This window comes from Aspergillus viridinutans (genome assembly GCF_018404265.1).
Source record: "Aspergillus viridinutans IFM 47045 DNA, scaffold_1, whole genome shotgun sequence".
NCBI classification, from domain to species: domain Eukaryota; kingdom Fungi; phylum Ascomycota; class Eurotiomycetes; order Eurotiales; family Aspergillaceae; genus Aspergillus; species Aspergillus viridinutans.
The window spans coordinates 630,389-649,801 of NW_025091217.1; the positions used below are offsets into that span (position 1 = coordinate 630,389).

The 19,413-nt window shown below is 49.9% G+C and overlaps 8 protein-coding genes across 8 annotated transcripts; 3 read left to right on the plus strand and 5 right to left on the minus strand.

Moving 5' to 3' along the window:
* Positions 1 to 77: 77 nt before the first annotated feature.
* Positions 78 to 1,835, minus strand: Aspvir_000144 (glycoside hydrolase family 125 protein; the record flags this gene model as incomplete). Its single annotated transcript, XM_043265287.1, has 3 exons — positions 78 to 349; positions 423 to 1,624; positions 1,702 to 1,835. The coding sequence occupies 3 exons, from the start codon at positions 1,833 to 1,835 to the stop codon at positions 78 to 80; spliced, it is 1,608 nt and encodes a 535-aa protein (XP_043121222.1).
* A 552-nt stretch (positions 1,836 to 2,387) lies between these two features.
* On the minus strand, positions 2,388 to 4,208 carry Aspvir_000145 (uncharacterized protein; the record flags this gene model as incomplete). Its single annotated transcript, XM_043265288.1, has 9 exons — positions 2,388 to 2,536; positions 2,604 to 2,774; positions 2,844 to 2,987; positions 3,043 to 3,067; positions 3,128 to 3,427; positions 3,494 to 3,672; positions 3,737 to 3,987; positions 4,040 to 4,095; positions 4,149 to 4,208. 9 exons carry the CDS (start codon positions 4,206 to 4,208, stop codon positions 2,388 to 2,390), a joined length of 1,335 nt encoding a protein of 444 aa, XP_043121223.1.
* Positions 4,209 to 4,459: 251 nt separating this feature from the next.
* Positions 4,460 to 5,855, plus strand: rad18 (E3 ubiquitin-protein ligase RAD18; the record flags this gene model as incomplete). The annotated part of the gene is made up of 3 exons (XM_043265289.1): positions 4,460 to 4,967; positions 5,046 to 5,160; positions 5,222 to 5,855. The coding sequence occupies 3 exons, from the start codon at positions 4,460 to 4,462 to the stop codon at positions 5,853 to 5,855; spliced, it is 1,257 nt and encodes a 418-aa protein (XP_043121224.1).
* Positions 5,856 to 5,957: 102 nt separating this feature from the next.
* On the minus strand, positions 5,958 to 7,641 carry Aspvir_000147 (putative vacuolar sorting protein SNF7 family protein; the record flags this gene model as incomplete). The annotated part of the gene is made up of 5 exons (XM_043265290.1): positions 5,958 to 6,659; positions 6,719 to 6,913; positions 6,964 to 7,191; positions 7,257 to 7,524; positions 7,592 to 7,641. The coding sequence occupies 5 exons, from the start codon at positions 7,639 to 7,641 to the stop codon at positions 5,958 to 5,960; spliced, it is 1,443 nt and encodes a 480-aa protein (XP_043121225.1).
* Positions 7,642 to 8,045: 404 nt separating this feature from the next.
* Aspvir_000148 (TRAPP III-specific subunit 85 family protein) lies at positions 8,046 to 10,320 on the minus strand (the record flags this gene model as incomplete). The annotated part of the gene is made up of 2 exons (XM_043265291.1): positions 8,046 to 9,190; positions 9,243 to 10,320. 2 exons carry the CDS (start codon positions 10,318 to 10,320, stop codon positions 8,046 to 8,048), a joined length of 2,223 nt encoding a protein of 740 aa, XP_043121226.1.
* Positions 10,321 to 11,133: 813 nt separating this feature from the next.
* On the plus strand, positions 11,134 to 12,879 carry Aspvir_000149 (tRNA adenylyltransferase; the record flags this gene model as incomplete). The annotated part of the gene is made up of 2 exons (XM_043265292.1): positions 11,134 to 11,959; positions 12,014 to 12,879. The coding sequence occupies 2 exons, from the start codon at positions 11,134 to 11,136 to the stop codon at positions 12,877 to 12,879; spliced, it is 1,692 nt and encodes a 563-aa protein (XP_043121227.1).
* Positions 12,880 to 13,123: 244 nt separating this feature from the next.
* On the plus strand, positions 13,124 to 15,066 carry Aspvir_000150 (Tti2 family protein; the record flags this gene model as incomplete). The annotated part of the gene is made up of 4 exons (XM_043265293.1): positions 13,124 to 13,276; positions 13,333 to 13,495; positions 13,556 to 14,010; positions 14,062 to 15,066. The coding sequence occupies 4 exons, from the start codon at positions 13,124 to 13,126 to the stop codon at positions 15,064 to 15,066; spliced, it is 1,776 nt and encodes a 591-aa protein (XP_043121228.1).
* A 170-nt stretch (positions 15,067 to 15,236) lies between these two features.
* On the minus strand, positions 15,237 to 18,290 carry Aspvir_000151 (phosphatidylinositol-3,5-bisphosphate 5-phosphatase; the record flags this gene model as incomplete). The annotated part of the gene is made up of 1 exon (XM_043265294.1): positions 15,237 to 18,290. One exon carries the CDS (start codon positions 18,288 to 18,290, stop codon positions 15,237 to 15,239), a length of 3,054 nt encoding a protein of 1,017 aa, XP_043121229.1.
* Positions 18,291 to 19,413: the final 1,123 nt, after the last annotated feature.

Genomic DNA, 19,413 nt, shown 5'->3' on the forward strand with positions numbered 1-19,413 from the left:
ACTGGGAGAAGCCCGATAGACTAATTGCTGTCATTCTGTACACAGCTCCTAATAATTAGCGACAGGGGTATATGCGATTACTGGATGATGTACGGCTTCGCGCCCTCCCCAAAGATCAGATGCGGTCTCTCGGCTGCGATCTTCAAAATAGTCTGCGCAAAGAACGAGTTGGCCCAAGCAAACCAGGGACGTGTATAGTCTTTGATATTGTTGACGTTGATAGATTCGTGAACAAGACCCAGGAGACTCGAATCACGGACCAGGTTGATGGATTCTGTGATCTCGGCTTCAGAGTCGCTTGTCATCGCTTGGACTAGGAGTGACATTGGCCAGGCGTTCTGCAACCCGACTATATACGGAACACGGTTAGCTTCTCTTTTGTTTCCTGGAAGGATTAATAGAAGGAGATGGGATGAGCTTACTGTGAGGTCCACCGATGCCATGGAACGCGGAGCCTGTCAGATAATACGGGTTGCCGCTCTTGTCGAGTATCATCTTGCGCGTGTTGCGATAGACCGGGTCCTTCTCGTCAACGTAGCCGAGCAGAGGCAGAGAAAGCAGGGACGGACTGTTGGCATCGTCCATGAGGATCCGTGAGCCATAGCCGTCCACTTCGAAAGCAAAGACATCGCCGTACTTTGAGTGGTGGACGATCCCATGCTCTTTGACAGCCTGATCAAGCTCCTCGCCTCGCTGCCGAAGTTTATTGACCAGGTCCGCACTCCCTCCTGCCGCCTTGATCACATCCGCGGTCCTCTTCAGCTGGACGGACATCATTGCATTAGGCGGGATGAAGTACCCGAGTATAGTAGCGTCGTCACTGGGGCGAAATGCGCTCCGAATGAGGCCCGTGCCATTATTCAATGGATTACCAATGCCCCCCAGGCTCAAAGTTTCAGTACCCGCTGTGGTTGTGCGCTGGAACGTGTACTGGTTGGGGACGAATTGGCCCTGCTCGTTGAAGGTCGGTTGTGACTGCGCATCCAAAACACCGAGAAGGGTGTTCAGAGCCGTGTACCAACGGTTCGTGAGGAATTCCGTCGACCCTGTATTTTCGAAAAATTGAGTTCCCAGTGCCAGAAAATGAGCCAATGAATCGAGCTCGTACTTGCATTCGAACACAACAGAGGGCTCATATGCTGGATGCACCTTGTCGTCCTGACCATTCGCTGTCGGCTGAAGGCCACTGGGCGGAGGTGGTTGAAAGGCATTGCAGTATGGCGACTGAATGACAAACTCAGTCTGGGTGTTAATGGCACCCAAAATGAGGTTGTAGAGGGCTTTGTCCTTTTTGGCTAGAGCCTGGTAACCGGCTAATTGGTTCGTGGAGTCGCGAAGCCACTCTGCATTGATATCGCCGGTCACAATGAAACTCTGTGGTCCCTGCCATTGAGCACCATCCTTCTTAATTTTTTTGGTCGCAGTTGAGCCATCGGTGTGCCATCTGATGGTAGTGTCCAAGGTGTTGGGAAACGCATTTCGAAACAATTGAGCTAAATCCTTGTCCACCATACGGGACGTAATATCGTCAATAACTCTCTCCACCTCTGGAGATGCAAAGGTGCGACATTCTGTCGCTGGCCTTTGGAAGGGTAGGTTCAAGGGACCACCACTGTATGGAGGACTGAATTAATGTGAGAAGTTTTGAATTAGCTCTTGGTCAGTCAAATCGAGTAGAGATACTGAGACATAGTGACATACTGCGGTACAGTCGAGTATGAAACGTAATCAGGACAAGCTCGCCGCAGAATCGCGGGCTCATCTTCAAGCCCTGCGGTGCAGCTGACTTGAAGACCAGCTGTCAGGGCGAGAAAAAGGGCCGATGAACGAGTCATAGTTGGAAGAATGCTCTCTGGTTAACCTTCCTCTCAACGTTGAGAAAGTGAAGTTATTTCGAAGGGGTGAAAGCTGATCTCGAAGACTCAAGGATTCAATAGTGTCCCTTGGGCGATTGATCTATCAACAACCGTTTTCGCGCATGCCAGACGGGAAAGTGATGAACACAAATAGTCGAAAACGGGCATGCGCTTCGAACCGGTTCCAAACCCAAATGCTCTCCCAATGTCCTCATATCCTTCATATTCTCCCGCAATTTAACCGCAGTCCCACAGTAGCATTGAAAGGATTGTTGCAATCCAAAGATAGTGGGACTGTTGAGAATCGCCATTTGTTCATCCCCGCTCAGGTTGCGGAACGATCGTCATAATATGCGGGGAGCCAGCAAGCCAGTAAATACCCATGTCGCTGCGAGATGCTTCTGTGCACTCCCCTCCCCAGTTCCACGAAAAGAAAATCATTACTCGGCGTAACTACACCGCAGTGGTTAGATAGGCTCTAAGGAATGGCTAAAACAGCTTCTTCTTCTTGATTTTATACCATCGACTACTTTACTTCTTGGAAAAGAACGACATGATGCTGCCTTGACCGGCCTTCCCTCCGGCTTTGCCTTTGGGCGCACTCAACGCTGGCTTTTTCTTAGGCGGTGGTGCGGGCTCATCCTCCGAGAATGACTCCCATGACGGCTCTTCTACGGTCACTGGAGAGGAAAAGGCACGTTAGCGGGGTTTAGAGGGTCATCCGATGCAGCGCACGGAGGTTCTCACCAAGGTAGCCTTCCTCATCCTTGACGGTCTTCTTCTTCATGACCTTGCGCCTACCTCTTCGGCGGCCTCCTGACACTGTTATCTCTTCCTGGAGTTCCTGCTTGGGCGGTGGCTGGTCGATGGTTTTTTCTTCCTCTGCAGGAGGTTCTGGAACATCTGGCATCTCCTCGTCTTCATGTTCACGCGAGTTAGTCGCATCCGATTGTGGTGTCATATGAAAAATAAAGCCAATTAGCGTACCGTCATCATCCTCATCCTCCATCATCTTTCTGAGCCTCTCTTCACGTTCTTTTCTCGTCTCACGATTGTTGGTCGTCGATGACTTCCCAGAGTCAGGGAAGAGCTCTTCTGGTTCCTCCTCATCAGAGGCATCTCCCAGAACCACTACTCTCTATTAGTCCTTGCATCAACACCTGGAAGTGCATAATGCTGAGCTTACCATCTTCTGCACCGCTAGGCTCGGCCTGGTAATTTAATCAGCAGCTGTGATTTTGCAACACGAAGTTGGGCTGGGATGCACTGACCGATTCGGCACCAGAAACAGCAGGGGTCGCCGATCCTTCTTTCTTCTGTTTTGGTTTTGCCTTCGCAAAAGAGCTGAAGAGGTCGCTCTTCTCCCTCTTCAGCGGCGCAGTCTTTTCACTAGGTTTGACGGGTGCTTTCTCTTCAGCCTTGGCTTGAGATGTAGGTGCTGCATCTTCGGCCTTCTTGCTCTCCGACTTCACTTTTTGTGTCGCTTCGTCCTGCGGCGGCCGTTTCGAGGGAGCCGCACTTTTCGGAGCCGGGGTGGGCGCTGGTGCAGGGGCCCGCACGCCTGTTCTCCTCTACGGGGCAAGAAGTCAGGCGATGTGTTCTTCAGATCAATGGCCACAGAATTTCAGGAAAGATACCTTGACGTTCTTGTTTTGAATCATTCCCCATTGCTTCCCGTATTGTAAAGGGTCTTCATGAGCATGAGCGGCCAGCATCTCTCGATGGACGTCGGTGAGCACGTTGAGGTCCTGTAAAACCGCGGGCTGTAAGCTATATATGTGTATTGATGATATTGACTCAAAGGTCGACTTTGCGTCTATATTTAAGTTAGTGACAAGCCATCTCCGCTTGGGTTGGTCTTGCTAGTCGCAAGCACTTGCCATCTAGATCTTCCTCGCGCGCTAGAATTATTGAGGTCGTTGGCACCTCGTCGGAAGCCGCATCCTGATTTGGCATCGAGCTAGATAGGTAGGGGCTGCCCTGCATGATGTCGTCTCCGTCGTCATGATTCTCCGCATGAACACCGTTTGTATCCTTCTCTCGTGGTTTCTGAATCCCGATAATAACATAGGTCGCATTCACACTCTGCGGCTTCTTCTTATTCTCGGTATGGTGAAAATCATATAGCATTCTGGAAATGTTAACCATTCTGTATCAAGCGACGAGGCTGTAGATAGACGAACTGCTTGGCCAGATTACAATGGACCTTGAGAGCTCGACCTAACGAGCGATAGGTGACCTGAATCCATTAAGTTCCCCGGAGCTCAAAGCAACAGCTCGAAAGTCACGTACTGTACGACGCTCGTTGAGGACATTCTCTGCGAGGTATTTCCGGTAGTCGACCACCGCCATCTTCGCTCTTGCAGCTATTTGCGCTTCTGTAGCTCGTGACTCTTTGCGGATAGAAGCTCCTATAATTCACGGTCCGTCCCCGAGCGACGCGTGTTAAACCACTTTACGCGTATCAGTCAGCCGGCCTTGGCGCTGCGCCGCTGATAGCAGCTGCCAGCAGCCATTACTCTCGGCTTTCTTTTTCGCCTTGACGATCATAAAAACATCGTGTCTCCCCCACGCCATAAGGCGCGGCAGCTTACTCCGATTCAATGGAGCAGACATTTGACCTTCCCGACTCCACAGACTGGTTGGACACGCCGTTGTCGCTCGTCTCGCCGCTGGAATCCTCTCTCCGCTGTCAAGTCTGTAAGGACTTTTTCGACAACCCCGTCATCACCTCGTGCAGCCATACGTTCTGTTCGTTATGTATACGACGATGCCTAAGTACTGAGGGCAAATGTCCAGCCTGTCGGAGCTCGGATCAGGAGCTCAAGCTGCGGCGTAATTGGGCGGTCCAGGAGTTGGTGGAAGCTTTCCAAAATGCTCGTCCGAGTATGCTCGAGCTTGCGAGAAAGGCCGCTAACTCGCGTCTGGATGGGGAGTACACTACGGGTCAACCTGCGACGAAGAAGCGTAAGGTAGATCAGGAGGATGGTCCGGATGCGTCTGGGCCAGAGGGGGTACGGACAAGGTCGCAGAGCAGAAGAGGGAACAGCCAAGCTGAGCCTGTTGTGGTGGATGCGATCGAAGATGACCAGGACGAGGAATATATCCCGGGTATGTCATTATACTCTACTTAACCCAGTTCCGGTTCGGATTTGAAGAAGCCATTGCGTCTAATATGAGCGTATCTAGAGGACGGTCTGGTCGCATGCCCTATTTGCGGCCGGAGAATGAAAAACGAGGCAGTTTTCCAGCACTTGGATATTTGCACAGGGGACCCAGCTCCCTTAAAACAAGCATCTTTCGGGTAAAATGACTCTTAAAATGGGATGTGCGATGCGAAGTATCTGACTCCTGTTTATATGCAGGTCTCTGCAGCTCATGTCCCCAGTCTCGCGCAAGTCAAAAGATGTCACAGACAAACCACCAGAACGACTTCCTACCATAAATTATAGTTTGCTGAGGGATAATGTTCTCCGCAAGAAGCTCAAAGACTTGGGTATACCGAATTGGGGCCCGCGACCCCTTCTGCAAAGACGTCACACGGAGTGGATGAATCTATGGAATGCGAACTGCGACTCGAAAGCACCCAAGTCCAAACGAGAATTGTTGCATGAATTGGCTGTGTGGGAGCGCACCCAGGGCGGCCATGCTGCTCCATCATCGGAATCTAGCAACACAGTCATGCGCAAGGACTTTGATGCGGCGGCGTGGTCAAATAACCATGGTGACGAGTTTAAGCGGCTGATTGCGAATGCTCGGAAGAGAAAAGACGCTATGATTCGTACAACAATACCTCAGGCGGCTCCATCTCAAGATGAAATCTCCATGGCTTCGGCACCTGAGCAGTCGACAGAAACGTCGACACCATCAGAAGTTGCAGAGAGGTTGCAAGCACAGACAGTACCTGAAGGCACTTCAGTTGCGACTATCGCCGAGAACGAAACTCAGACGATAAAGGCCCCTAGTATAACGCAGGTAGTCAGTTCTTCTCCAGAGTAGTCCACAGGCCGGCTTTGTGCACAGAGACTGCCCCTGAGAAGCTGCGAAGACACTGTAGCACCAAAACTATGTCTTTGACATGAAGAATAGGTGCCCTAGATCTCACTGAGCCGTGGTCCCGGGACCTTCCTCAACCGACATGTGCGACAGCCTTTCAACACTTTCCTCGATCGCCGATTCTACGCTCTGCTCTGACGCAGCTGTGCGTGCAGCCTCTTTGGCTTTCTGTTCGAGGTCGTCAAGCTCAGCGAGCTTCTTGCGAGTCTCTTCTGCCTCCTTTTCTTCCCTTGATTGTCGCTCCCTATTCTCCAGTTCTTCAAGCTCGTCATCCAACTCTGTCTCGTCGATTTCTGGAGCAACCTCATTCATGATGTTGCCGATTTCGTCCACCTTGGACATCTCTTCACGCAGCTCCTCAACAACATCCTCGACCCTTTCAACGCCGCCAATCTGAGTATGCAGTCCGCGAAGAACACCCGTGCTCGCTTCCATCACTCGGACGTATTCAACCTGGTCCGCGGCATTTTCGATCTTTGAATAGACCTCTTCGAGCTGTGTCAGAGTGTCCAGTCGCTGCTTAAGATTATGCTCGGCGAGCTTCTTGGAGCGTACCGCAGCCAATGCCGAGACACGATTTTTCTTCTGAACAGCGACTTTTGCGGTCAAGTTCAGCTCCTCAATCTTGCTCTCCAGACGGTTGACTTGCTTTGTCATAGTTGACATGAGTGATTTGATAGAGGCAATAGTAGTATCTTGCTCGGTGATCTCGCGTGGCGAGTCGTCCGAGGGTCTGAATCTGATGGTCTGGTTCACCTCAGTATGTGCAATGTGCGCATTCCGGATGTGAACGGATCACAACCTACCTTGCCGTCATACGCGATGGCCCCTATATCACGGGATAGATAAAGTAGCAAGACATCGAAATCAGCGCTTGAAAGCCCACTGTCCTTGTTAAGAACTGTTGCGAAGTCTTCTGTAAAACGTTCTTTGGAGTATACTAGATCCATCTTTGATTGACTGCCACCAAGAGTCTGCTTCACTACCCGATCTGCTGCCTCCTGTAGAATTCGATCAAAGCCTTTTCGACGAAACTGTGAGAGAGCCATACCTTTAGGTTTTCTACCAGCACCAGCTCCTGAACCTGTAATCTAGCTGAAGTCTCTGGCGTGTCGCTCCCAACCACAAAACCTCTCAACTGCTTCATCCCCCATGTCATTACATTCCATGGGCTCAATACCCCAGGATTGATAATTCTCCATTGTCTTTGCTGCAAGCTCAGCGGACTGGCCTTGAAAACCTGCAATGGGGCCATAGTATGCTTCCGAATCGCTTCATCCTGTACGCGAAACAAACACACTCAGCAAGCACAAAACTTCGAAGAGACCGGAAGCTGAGACATACCAACACCGCACCAAGCGCCACCGGCCGACCGTACTCGGGTATTTCCAGAGCTCGTAACAGTGAGTCGTCCGTCCTCAGCATCAGATGGTCGCTTTGGACCGCTGTAGCGGTCGTCGAGGTCGCTTCGCGAGAAGGGGAAGTCGTTACATAGCCCCGCCTTGCGGCCCTTGTCAGGGCTCGCTCCCACGCGGCGACGTTCACTGCATATCCGTCAGGGTTCGTCTTCTTCTGCAAGGCGAAGTCGGAGTAAAGCGACGGCAAGCGGTTTCTGGAACAAAGTAGTCAGCTTCACCTTTTCGGCCAACCTCTGTTTAGAGACGGAGTTGGTAGCAGACTTTTTGAAGGAGTCTTCTTGTGTGAGGATGTAATTCAGGAGGTCACTCATGTTGTTTGAGCTATATCTTCTCCAAGTTGCAGGTTTTCTGAGTTGCTTGTTTTTGATCCTGGTATATACTTCTGTGTTTTGGTTTGCGTATGTGTTGTGCAATATGTGAATTACGACACAATGTCAAATCGCACTGTGGACATACTCGGTCTCACCAACCTAGTAGCTGGCGAGTTGAACTAGACTTGCTGATGTCAACAGACAAACCACCCGCACTTCTATCGTTGCTGAGGAGAGCGCTCTATCGATAAGATAAAGTCACGTGATTATACATTCCTTTTTCTGCTCTACTGTTCTATAGGATGAGATGAATAGATCATTTTTGATTGAATTAAAGCGGTTGCCCAGATTCTATAGCTACCATATGTCATAATATACGCCGTGTGTGGCTCGCTTCACGCATCTTAAGCTCGTTCAAAATCGTCATTCGCTGAAGTTTCATTATCCCCCGTCATCGGCAAAGTAAGACCGCCTGAATCCAGAGGGTTGCCGATCAAAGACTTCCGATTCTGGCGCTTGTCCAGCTTTTCGCTTGTTTCCTCAGGTTCCAGCTGCTCAGTCGCAGATACTTCCTCTCGAGAGTCTAAGCCTCGAGTACCAAGATATTCGACTCTCACCGTATGTCGTAGATTATCAACGAATGATTGCATCTCTGGCATGGGAAATACTCCGTCGCTGTCAAGAACGTCAGCGTACAGGCGTTCCGCTTCCTCAAGGCAAGAAGACGCCAGCGTTGGCTTTCCAGTCCTGAGCCAGAGGTCAGCTGCAAGGACGCTCCACATCCCAGCTTTCCGGCGACGGCCGCCCCATTTCACACCGGTCAGTGGCGGCCTAGAAGCATAGCACGCCGAGATTCTTTCGCTGAAAAGGATCTGACCTATCCCGCCGACTAAGCCTAGGTCCATGGCCCGCATGGCCCATTTAGCAGCGCTTTCAGTTGCAAATCCGCCACGAGACTTCAGCAGTTCCATAGCTAAGCATAAACAACGCAGAGCATTGGGTGCATCAGAGCACCTCGTGAGGTAGGAATAGCAAGCCGTTTCCAACATCTGATCGATGGCTTCGAGTTTGGGTTTTGCTGGCATGGCCATTGGGTTCAGCAGCGTGCTCACTGCGCACATCTCATGAGCACCGGCATGATATCTCCAAGCTTTATCATTGGTATAGTCGGAACGTAGAAGCTCATAGGTGGACGCCGATAGCTTCCAGTCACGAAGCATGAAAGCAAAGTCAGCCATCTTTCGCAAAATCGCTTCAGGCGCGTCCGGTTTGTAGAATCCCCGTGCAAAATCATAGTTCCCACCACCAGAGCCATTAATGCCAGATCGCGAGCCAGAACCGAACCCTGCCCATTTCCGCGACATGGACATGAAACGGCCGCTAATGCCGCGCCTTCGAGATGCCACCTGATCATTCCAAACGGCAACTCTATTTTCCATGTACGGAATGATTGACTGAGCGACTAACTCCCGGACGAAAACCCTGATGGCCATCGCGTCCGAGTCAAAGAGGTATGGGCGATATTCGGTGTCAAGTTCGACAAGCGGCTCTGGTATCGATTAGATATCTGGACTGACGAGAGTACGTGATAAATGACATACCGTTCTGGCTTGCTAGATGCTCCGACGGTGAGAGCCATTCGCACTGAGGGACTGGAGCGCTGTCATCATCCGTCACAACACACTGCATGCTGCGTAGCCTTAGTAGATGACAATGCAACCCAAAATGCCGCTTCATCTGATCATAAAGCTTGGTTGACTCGGCGATGTCATCCCTGTCCTCGTCGTGAACGAGCACATAGTAACGAAGATACTCTGGATGCACCCACTCCGGTAACCTCCGATCTCCATTGCTTGTATCTGCATACAACTGACGAAGAGTTTCTAAGGGAGCCGTATTGCGTGAGCTAATGACAATCACACTGGCTACGGGATGGCGGAAAGTCTCGTGGGGTGCTGCCGACGCCGTTGACAAAAGCTGACGCAGGTAGAACTTGTATAACGGCGAAGTCGCAAGGGAATTCGCGAGGTCTTTCGGGCGCAGAGGAGCGCCCAATAATTCATCTGCCGCATCAAGTTGTCGGTCCAAAACTTCCTCTAGCTGTGCCAGAGAGTTCTGTACAGTGTCGGGGCCTGCGGGAAACTGCTGACGACCTCCGAGATCCACAAAGCGTACTCCGTAATCCTCCCACCCACGACTTGATCCAACGCTATCCCGAATAACGACTTTTCCAGGTATGCTTTCTCCAAATGGCCGGATCAACTCCCAGAAGCCGCCTTTGAAGCCTTTCTCCCGCACCAGATCATCGGTATCCACGGACGCATAAACTCCGACAGTAGGAGAAAAAGATCGTATGATCAGTGATCGGATATCTTCCGTGCCATCAACATGTCCCTCCAATGGTGAGCCCAGAGACGACCTGGTTAGTTGTGGAGTTGACGATCTAAGCGATCGACCGTGGGGTGACGCAGAACGGATCGGAAGCTCCGAGGTAGTAGCGGAGAGAGGAGGCGTCGGTGATAATCCTCTCCTGGCTTCAAGGGGATCTGGATCTAGTGACGCGGAGGAATCACGACGCTGGTCTGGATATCTTGTCTTCGTTGTGACACGCGGCACGCCGGGCGAAAAGGACGGCGGAGGTTTGACCGGAGAAGCATCTCCGGGCGATGTCATGGACATCGAATTGTTTCTAAGTCAGGATAAAGAGAGGTGAAGGAGACTCTAGAGCCCATGGACCGAGAAGTGAGGGCGCAAAGAGTGCGTCGAAGAAGGATAGACTGGAGAACCAAGTAGAACCCCTAAGGTAGATACCTAATGAGAAGTGGATTGGAAGATAAGATGGAATGGCCAAGTCAGTCTGGCAAAAACGGGGTACAACTGAGGAGGGCAGACAAAGGGACTGGAAGGTCTGCTTCTCGTCCAATGGCTGATAATTGCTCGGAATATAAATTCGATAATTCTTATGCAGTGCAGTAAATCAATATGCTCCCGGAGATTTATCTGTCTCATGTAGTCTTCCAAATCCAGTTCACACTACGGGATATTATGGTCGCCATCAAGTTGGAGAAGGCGGTAGTGGTGATTTTCAGTCCAATCGTCACAACACACATCCTGGCGAATGATTCATTCATGACTCCTACGCATTTCTGTTGAGTCATACATTCTGCGCACTCATGGCGGTAGTATAATACTCGTTGCTGGCTTGTGTCGATGTCGAATACCCCAGCTCTGCGCTTCCTGGTTGAACGTCATTGTTTATTGCGCCCATCTCTCTTTTTGCTTCCTACTCCGAGGAGATCGGCAAGCGTACCCCTGCGACATTTGAGGAACTGCGCACCAGCCGCGCATCAAACGTCTTTATCACGAACCTTTGGGCTGAACACTGGCGGTCCTTCTATGCGCCATCGAGAAAGTGCGAGCCTCCCCCCAGGAAGAGCACCCAAGAGAAGACGCATGTCCGCGACTGCCCCGCACGACGGTGCCTCCGAAACAATGGCGACAGTGGCTCAAACTTCCTCCCAGACACCTCAGCCTCTGGCCACAATACAGCTTACACCCCTCGAGAACACGTTAAAAGAACTCCTCCTCGATGTCGCCAAGTACATACGAGAACGAGCAATCGCTGCCGGCGCGAGCGAGGCGGATACCCCACACATGGTGCTTCGATTCACAGGAGGATGGGTGAGGGATAAGCTGCTTGGAGTCGACAGTCATGATATTGATGTAGGAATTAGCTCCATGACTGGTTACCAGTTTGGCATGGCCCTCAAAGATTACCTTGACATTCCTGAAAACTTGCAAAAGTACAAGCGCAACCACCCTAATGGAGAGATGAAGGAGGCTATCGTCAGCCTGCACAAAATTGAAGCAAATCCGGAAAAGTCCAAACACCTGGAAACCGTAACAACCAAGATCTTCGGCTTGGATATCGATCTGGTTAATCTTCGAAAGGAGACGTATACGGATGATACCCGGAACCCGCAGATGGAGTTTGGCACCGCCGAAGAAGATGCTTTACGTCGCGATGCAACGATTAATGCTCTTTTCTACAATTTAAACGAATCCAAGGTGGAAGATTTGACTGGACGGGGGTTTTCAGACATGAGGAACAAGATTATCCGAACTCCATTAGAGCCATACCAGACCTTCAAAGACGACCCTTTACGTGTGCTACGACTGATACGGTTCGCCAGCCGCCTGGGCTATCAAATCGATCCAAACACAGAGAGGGCGATGCAGAACAGTGATATCAGTGCGGCACTAAAAGTGAAGATCAGTAGAGAACGCGTGGGGACAGAGTTGGAGAAGATGCTCAAAGGTCTGCAATATCCAGTTAGGTTTGAAACAGAGCCACATGTTAACTTTGGATAAGGACCCGATCCTCGAGGCGCGTTGCGATTCATTGATCGACTTGGACTCTACCATACTATCTTCGCCAATCACCAAGACGATGTCACCGCTGATACATCCTCGTGGTCGCTAGCCTACAACGCTCTGGTATCCCTGCTGCATCCTGAGGGGCCATCGAGGGCCGCACTCGAGAAGGTGCGCGACTTCCTCATGCGTAATTCACTCGAGTCGTATTATGCCTGGATGATTGCTGCATTAGCACCTTGGTCTAGCGTGCCACCGCGCATAGCACAAGGACCGAAAGCGAAACCCTTCCCCCCTCGAGCGGCAGAGGTGGCAAGAGACAGTCTGCGTTCCGATAATAAGATGATCAGCGTTCTCGGTGATGCTGCTGCCAGTTGGAGGTCCATTATTGATGTCAAGTCTTCGCTCCTGGAGGGCCGCATGAACGGAACAGCTCCCGAAGTACGGCAACAAATCGGCTTGTACATCAAGAGCTGGAAGAAGGATTGGCGACTCTGCATACTATTGGCTATTCTGCAGGAGATCATGAGAGGACAAGAGTTCCTGCCAGGTGAGAAACAGACGCAAATGACCCCTGATACTTTGGTTGAATTTGAGGCACTGACTTGTGCTCGGCTGGCAGTGATCCAAGAATATGACAGATTTATATCGTACATTATTCAGAACGATTTGCAAGGCGTGTGTGAAATGAAGCCTATCGTGAATGGGGGGGAAATTATGAAGGCTCTAGAGGCAAAGAATGGGCCTTGGATGAGCAAAGCATTGGATATGGTGTTTAAGTGGCAGCTTCTACACCCCGAAATTACGGAGAAGGAAAAGGCCCTGAAATATTTGATAGATAGAAAGGATGAGTTAGGTCTGTAGTTGTTGCTGAGCCCCATAGAAAAGACAAGCTGAAGACAGCATTATTATTGCTCCCAAGAACCATGACATGGACACTTTTTCCCTTCCGCAAATTTCTCGCTTACTGATTGTAATCGCTATCCGACTGGCCACCTCCTCCAGCTATGAGAAGAAAATAATCCCTTCCCACAACTCATAATCTTTCTTTCTAAACAAGCTGAGGATTACTAGAATCTGTGTACCACCGTGATTTGAGCTTACTGAGATGGAAGACCTCCGCATAGCGGCACGTGAGACCCTCCAGCGACGATACTCTAGTATAATCTCAGAGGCACGTTTAGACAGCATAACCGTCCCTGAAGACCTAGACCTGTTATGGGACAATGTATCATCTTATCAAGCCAAGAACACAGCAACAGTGAGAAGAGTTCCCTGGAATTCCCGGCTGTTCAAGCACTGATGACGTCGAAGTAGACCTGCGAGAATCTTCTTGTCGCCCAAGTATTTTTGACACGCCGGCGCTCGAAGAGCTTATCGGAAAGTGAGGAAAATGCTGTCAATAATCTATATCGGTGGGCCAGTGAGCTTGCACTTCCATCTGCAGTCTTTGCGACCACAGAGGTAGGATCCTCTGATGGTGAGTCGCAGAGTTTCCCCTCAGTCAATGATGCGGGTTGCTGACGCTGCGAGGCTGTAGTCGACAAGTCTGAAACAATCCGCGAGAATAAGCTCCAGCTGGAACTTGCTGTCTCTGTCCTTGTTGCGCTGGATTCTCAGCTGCAGATTCGGAAATCGGCGCACGCGGTGGATGTAATCACTGCGCTGGCGAGTTTCACGTCTGAGCAAGATTCCTGGACGACGCGGGACACATATATGAAGTCGAGGAAAATCCTAGAGAGCTTTATCACGAGTGCACATGTCGAAGCAGATAGCTCCTTCTGGTCTCTCGTTGAAAGGATCCTCAAAGAGAGAATCAAGCCGGTATTCGCGAAGACAAAAAATCCTGCACTTACTGCCGAGGGCAGAAAGAACTTTCATCCTGTTCCTCTACCGCGATTTGATGCCAGCATCATCGATCCGGCGACGAAGCCGTGGAAAATCAGTGATGTCTACGTTACTACAGTGCTAGCCTGGGTGATCGCGCAGTACCAGGTATGCTTCATCATCCCCAGCTCTAGGTCGTATTGCTGACTTAAGATACAGGCAAAGGGTAGACCCTATTTAGAAGCACACTTTCCACTACTCGTCCCACCAATTCTCGCCCTGATAGACGACGACAGCGTCGCCTACAAAACACGCGGCTGCATTCTCTTGACCCAACTCCTCAAACCAATTTGGGAAAGCAGATCTGACATCCTCCAGAGGACGAACCTGGCGTCTGTCTTCGAGGACGCCGTCAGACCATGTCTCCTCTCTTTACCATCGATCACACCCGAAGATGATTCCATCAAATTGCTTGGGGTGGCCTACCCAGCTCTGCTCTCCCTCTTACAGACAAGCTACCACACCACCACCCCAAGGTCAGCCGCAAACGCAAACAGAGACAAATATATCTCCAGCGTGACAAGGACTCTCCGAGAGAATCTCATCTCCTCATTCCACCACATCAGCTCAACAAACAGGACCTCAACCTCCTCGTTCGCCTCGTTCCCATACCCGCGTCTCTCGACACTGCTCGTCGACCAGATGTACCCGCTACTCCTGGAGCTAGGCATCCACACGACAAAGTACCTTCAGGAGATCGTCCCTCTGCTGTACAGTACGTTGTCAAACCCTTTCGGAACAGCATACCCGCCTCTTCTCCTTTCCGCGGTCGCCGTAACCCGCGCGGTGATTCTGAACGCCCATCCGCGACTGTGGCGATGGCGCGGTGAGATCCTCGGCGCGCTCTGCTCGTGTTGGCTGCGCGCAGTTGAGGAAGAAGGCGAAATTGCCGAGCGGGCTGTCAAGGGGCGGAGTGCGGCCGATGACCAGGAAACTAATACCGCGCTGACCAAGCTCAAGAAGGAACTGCGGGGGGCAGTGTACCTGTTGAGGTTTGCGCTGGAAAATCCAGCGCAGGCGGACGGAGATGCTGGCCAGCTGGAAGCGAAGGCTGCTATTCGGAAGGAATTGCAGGAACTAGCTGACGCTGATGAGTCTCTTGCGGACTTGCTTCTTGCGGATATTGATCCTAATGATGCGGACTTTTTCGGGATAGATCCGTGACTGTCTAATTTACATCGCTCTTGATGGCAATAATGCCATGGTGGACACACATGAGTAATATGCTTCGCTAGTTCCGTAAAGTGAGCTCTGCTCAAGTTTAGACATATGAACAATAGGCTGGGTATCATTAAAGACATAATTCATCATAGAGCTGAGAAAAGTAATCGTGATTATATATCAACCCGTTGCTTGAAAAGACTCTTCCCCCGCAGCCACTGTCGGTATCGCTTATAGCGTTTCTTCTCATAGTCCTCTGCGACGACCGTAAGTCCTTCCTCCGACACGGTAAGGAACTCCGCATAATCCGCTAGATTCTCCTCCGCGTTAGCTTCGAGTGTGACCTCTTCAACGTTGCATGTGTTGGCGTATTCCAGAAGGTCCAAGTTCGACTCATGCTGGGCAGAAGCAGCGGTGATCTCATCTTCCGATGTCACAACTAGAGGAACGTTTAGCGGGTGGTTGATGTACCGCTCGTACTCTTCGGCCTCTGCGGCAGTGACGGACGGATTAAGCGAGTCGGTCACTAGCTGGCCGAGTGTCCATTGAGCAATTTGTGCTTTGCTGGGTGTAGCTGGATCCGTGGATGTCTGCATGGACGGTATTCGGCTACTTGACAGAGAGAGTTCATATATGGAGTCTTTAGTATACTTTGCGGAAGGTTGCGCCGAGTCGGGCTGTTGCAACCATTTCGGCGTGGGGTTGGCGTTCGGTGGCGCGCTGTGCATGGGTGGGCGCGTCGCATGCACAATGACGCTACTGCCTGGCTCCTGTATTCTCACGCTTCGTTGCGGATGCCTCTCACGATTGTGTTGGTCATGAGCAATTCGCACATCGAACGGGCTGAAGGGGTGCGGAACGTAGTGAAAAGTTGACTTCATTTTGAACGAGAAGATCTTCGGAAGAGTCGAGACAGCCAAAGGTCTGTAGTACTCTAGCCAATAATCATCAAATCGCGACAGAGGCTCCTTCGGGCGCGAAGGAGGGGGTGGCAGTTCGCGCGCTTTCAGATTCTCAGGAGTATACCAGTGGATATAATTAGGTCGTCTTTTTTCCGCCCAAGATTTGGAACTGGCATGATGCAAGTAGTAGTCGGTGGACAGATCCCACAGCATCGGTTGACCTTGAGTAAAAATATAGTTACCAAGGAACAAGTTGTAAGCTTCCTGGCGCTGCGCATCAAGGAACGAATTGTTGTAGTATCTCTTGAAACTCTCCACCATGTCTCGAGAATGGCTGGTCCACTGATTGATCTTGCGGTATGTAGCCATGGTATTGACCAGATGCGAACCGCCGTACTGAATCGCAATTGTGTCACCGTGGTCATGCCACATAGTGGAAAAGAGGTTGACAGCGTCACAGTCGTACTCCAAAGTGGTGCCATCAATGAACCCGAGAGCATGAAGCTGATAACCAAGGGCTCGTTTTGCGATCACGAACTGGGCAGCATTTGTACGATCAAGACAATCAATGCAATTCGTCCGAGCAATCCCATTCTGGAGTTGTAAGCCAGATTCTGCGTCATAACCATTCTTGAAGAAACCAGTCTTCGGGATGATCTCGCCTGCGATCTCTTCCAGTGTCCCTACCACATCCTGGTCGCGACTTTTAGCAGCGCGGCTCATGTCCCATGGTTTGTAGATGATCTTTTTATCTTCAGGAAGAAACTGGTTCAAGTAGTTGATGGCGTTTGTATACTCTTTCAGAAGCTTTGACTCGCGTGGAGTACGCTCCCTGGACTTGATCAGATTCAAAGCGTAGATCGGCGCACCATATCTCTCAAACAAATTGTCAAAATGGAGGGCGGCAGCTGAGTAGAACGGATCAACAAGATTCAGCTCAATATCAGGTTTGGGCGATACTCCTGAGTTCTCCTGCGTCCAGTAAAGAGGGATACTACCCCGATGCTGGACATATGAGGTGTACAGAGGATTGGCGTAGAGAGCAGGGCCGGGAGCATGGAATGAAGTCTCGGACATTTCAGAAACGATCTGCTCCGTCTCGACGTCGTTAGCAACGTATCCCAGATCGTTAGCACCCCGTTTCAGGAAGCGAGCCCCAGCGAAGAACCGAGATCGGCGAGCAATAATAGTCAAGTAGGCCAGCCGCCCATATACATCAATCTTGGCCTGATCGACATAACCATGAATGATAGGGAGGCACCATTGATAAGGATTCTTCAGTGCTGCGATTGCGGGACTGAGCAGGTGATGGTTCCATATGAACATCGTATTGTAATCTTGACTGAAGCCTTTCGAGTACCCGTCTTGATGAAGTTTGCGTTCACGGCAAATGTTGTGTTGCAAGGTGCGCGTGATGTCGTATGAGTAGCTGAAGTAGAACGACCGACTCAGGTCAAGATTATTAAGTATTGTAATATATCGCGCCTCTTCGGGGTACTTCTCGGGCTTCAGCTTGGAGGAGCTCGAGGTTGTCAACGAAATCAGTTCCGTCCCATCGATCTTGTAGATATAGTGGCCGCCCACCATAGCAACCTGTGACCTCTTCGTCACCAGGAGCATGTAATATGCGCCCGTGAAGCGAATAAAGCCAAGCAAGGCCCATGCACTGCATCTGAGCTTCAGCCCGCCAGAGATCTTATTACCGTCGTCAATCGCGTCCAGCAACTGGCTCATCTCCCTCTTTGTGTACACAATGTCGTCCTCGACGATAACTAAATCATTTGTGTCTGATGTACGGTCGATTTTCAAAATGCGAAACCGCGTGTCTGACAGATCCATGCCCACCATGTAGAATCGAGTCGCCGTCTCATACAACGAGATCTTGTGCATGCGATTGATGCTCTCTTCGCCGAGATCGAAAAACGCCGATCGGTGCTTCTGCGCTAAGGTCGGTGACGAGTCACGCTCGAAGGATGTCGCAACATGAGGCTCCTCGTCTTCTTCATCGTGTCCGTCTTCGCTGAGCTCAGCTGCTGGAGGCGGGCTGAATGGCATGGGAGGGAAAGGAGAGGCGGTCCGGGGAGGTTTGAAGACATCTTCCTGATCGGTAAGTCTTCGCTGCGTGCTATCTACTTGGTCTTCAGTTCCTTTTAAGGTCCCGTTCGACGTGAACGATCCCTCTGCAATCGTAGAGCTCAAGTCAGACGCAAAACTTGGGGTGCGGTAGTCTGCTTGTGATGGAGCTCTTGAGGGATACTCGTTAGGTAGAGCAGCATTTTCTTCGACGAACTCCACCGGGCGTGGCGCATCATCGAAGCTCTCCATTTTCATGGGTGAGGCTTGGAGAATCCTGCTCCAGCTATTCAGACGTAGTATTCATGGGGCAGAAGAAGAGTCGTCAAATCTGCCAGCGAGTTAGGTAGTTGTTCCTAGCATACAGCTTATCGGTGTTTAGCGGAGGAATAAGATAGGCCCGCTATCATTACAGTATTTTGATATAGATTACCGCTTGCCCGATTGGGCCTATAGTGTGGACCTTCCCGATTTCGATTAGATAGATTATGTTCCCTTAATGGCTGAAAATCGGTTGTTTACCCCTATCTGGATCCCTGAATCCGGCGGTATAAAATCTAGCTAGTTAGATGATAGATTAGAAAGAATTATACCTTCTGAACTTTCTCATTAGTAGGCAAATTACTAGTGATTGAGTAATCTTATATGGTTCTGTGATTTCTAATAGTTATGAGCCTGGATTGCCTTTAAGACCTATGGATTTGATTATTCTAAGCACCTAAAAATTAGCAGTTCCTATTTAAAAGAGCTATATCTCACACCAGAGAGATATCTTGAGATTAAACTGCCTGATTCAGAAGAGGTGAAGCTATATTAAATGCTATTATTACCCCTAACCTGCTAGATATAGAATATTATATAGAACTATTGCCCTAAGCTACCATGAAGGTTCCTATTGTGCTTAATTAGCCTGATGATTAGTGGATATAGAATATATATATAATTAGCCTAGCTTGAACCTATGGAGTGCTTGATATACTCTAGGGAGAGAGGCCTTACCTAGTTATACTAATTTAGCTAGTTAATCTAATAATTCTAGCTAATTAGTAAGCTAAATAGCAAGCTAGATTAGCTCTAGTAAGTACTTTATTAACTAATTTAAATACTTAGTTAACTAAATTAAACTAATTAAGTAATCTATTAGCTATAGTAGCTGCCCTGAAGGCTTTAGCTAAGCTAACTAACCTTAAGATAGTAATCTATAATAAAGAATTAGTAATCTATAAGGAAGGTAAGGAGTAATATTAGCTAGATTATTAAGGCCTTATAATTATCTAGATTACTATAGAATAAATAGTGGCCTAAGAGCACCTCTAGTAGCTTATTAGCTAATTAAATAATAAGATTAAGAGATATTAGAAGCTTAAGACTAATC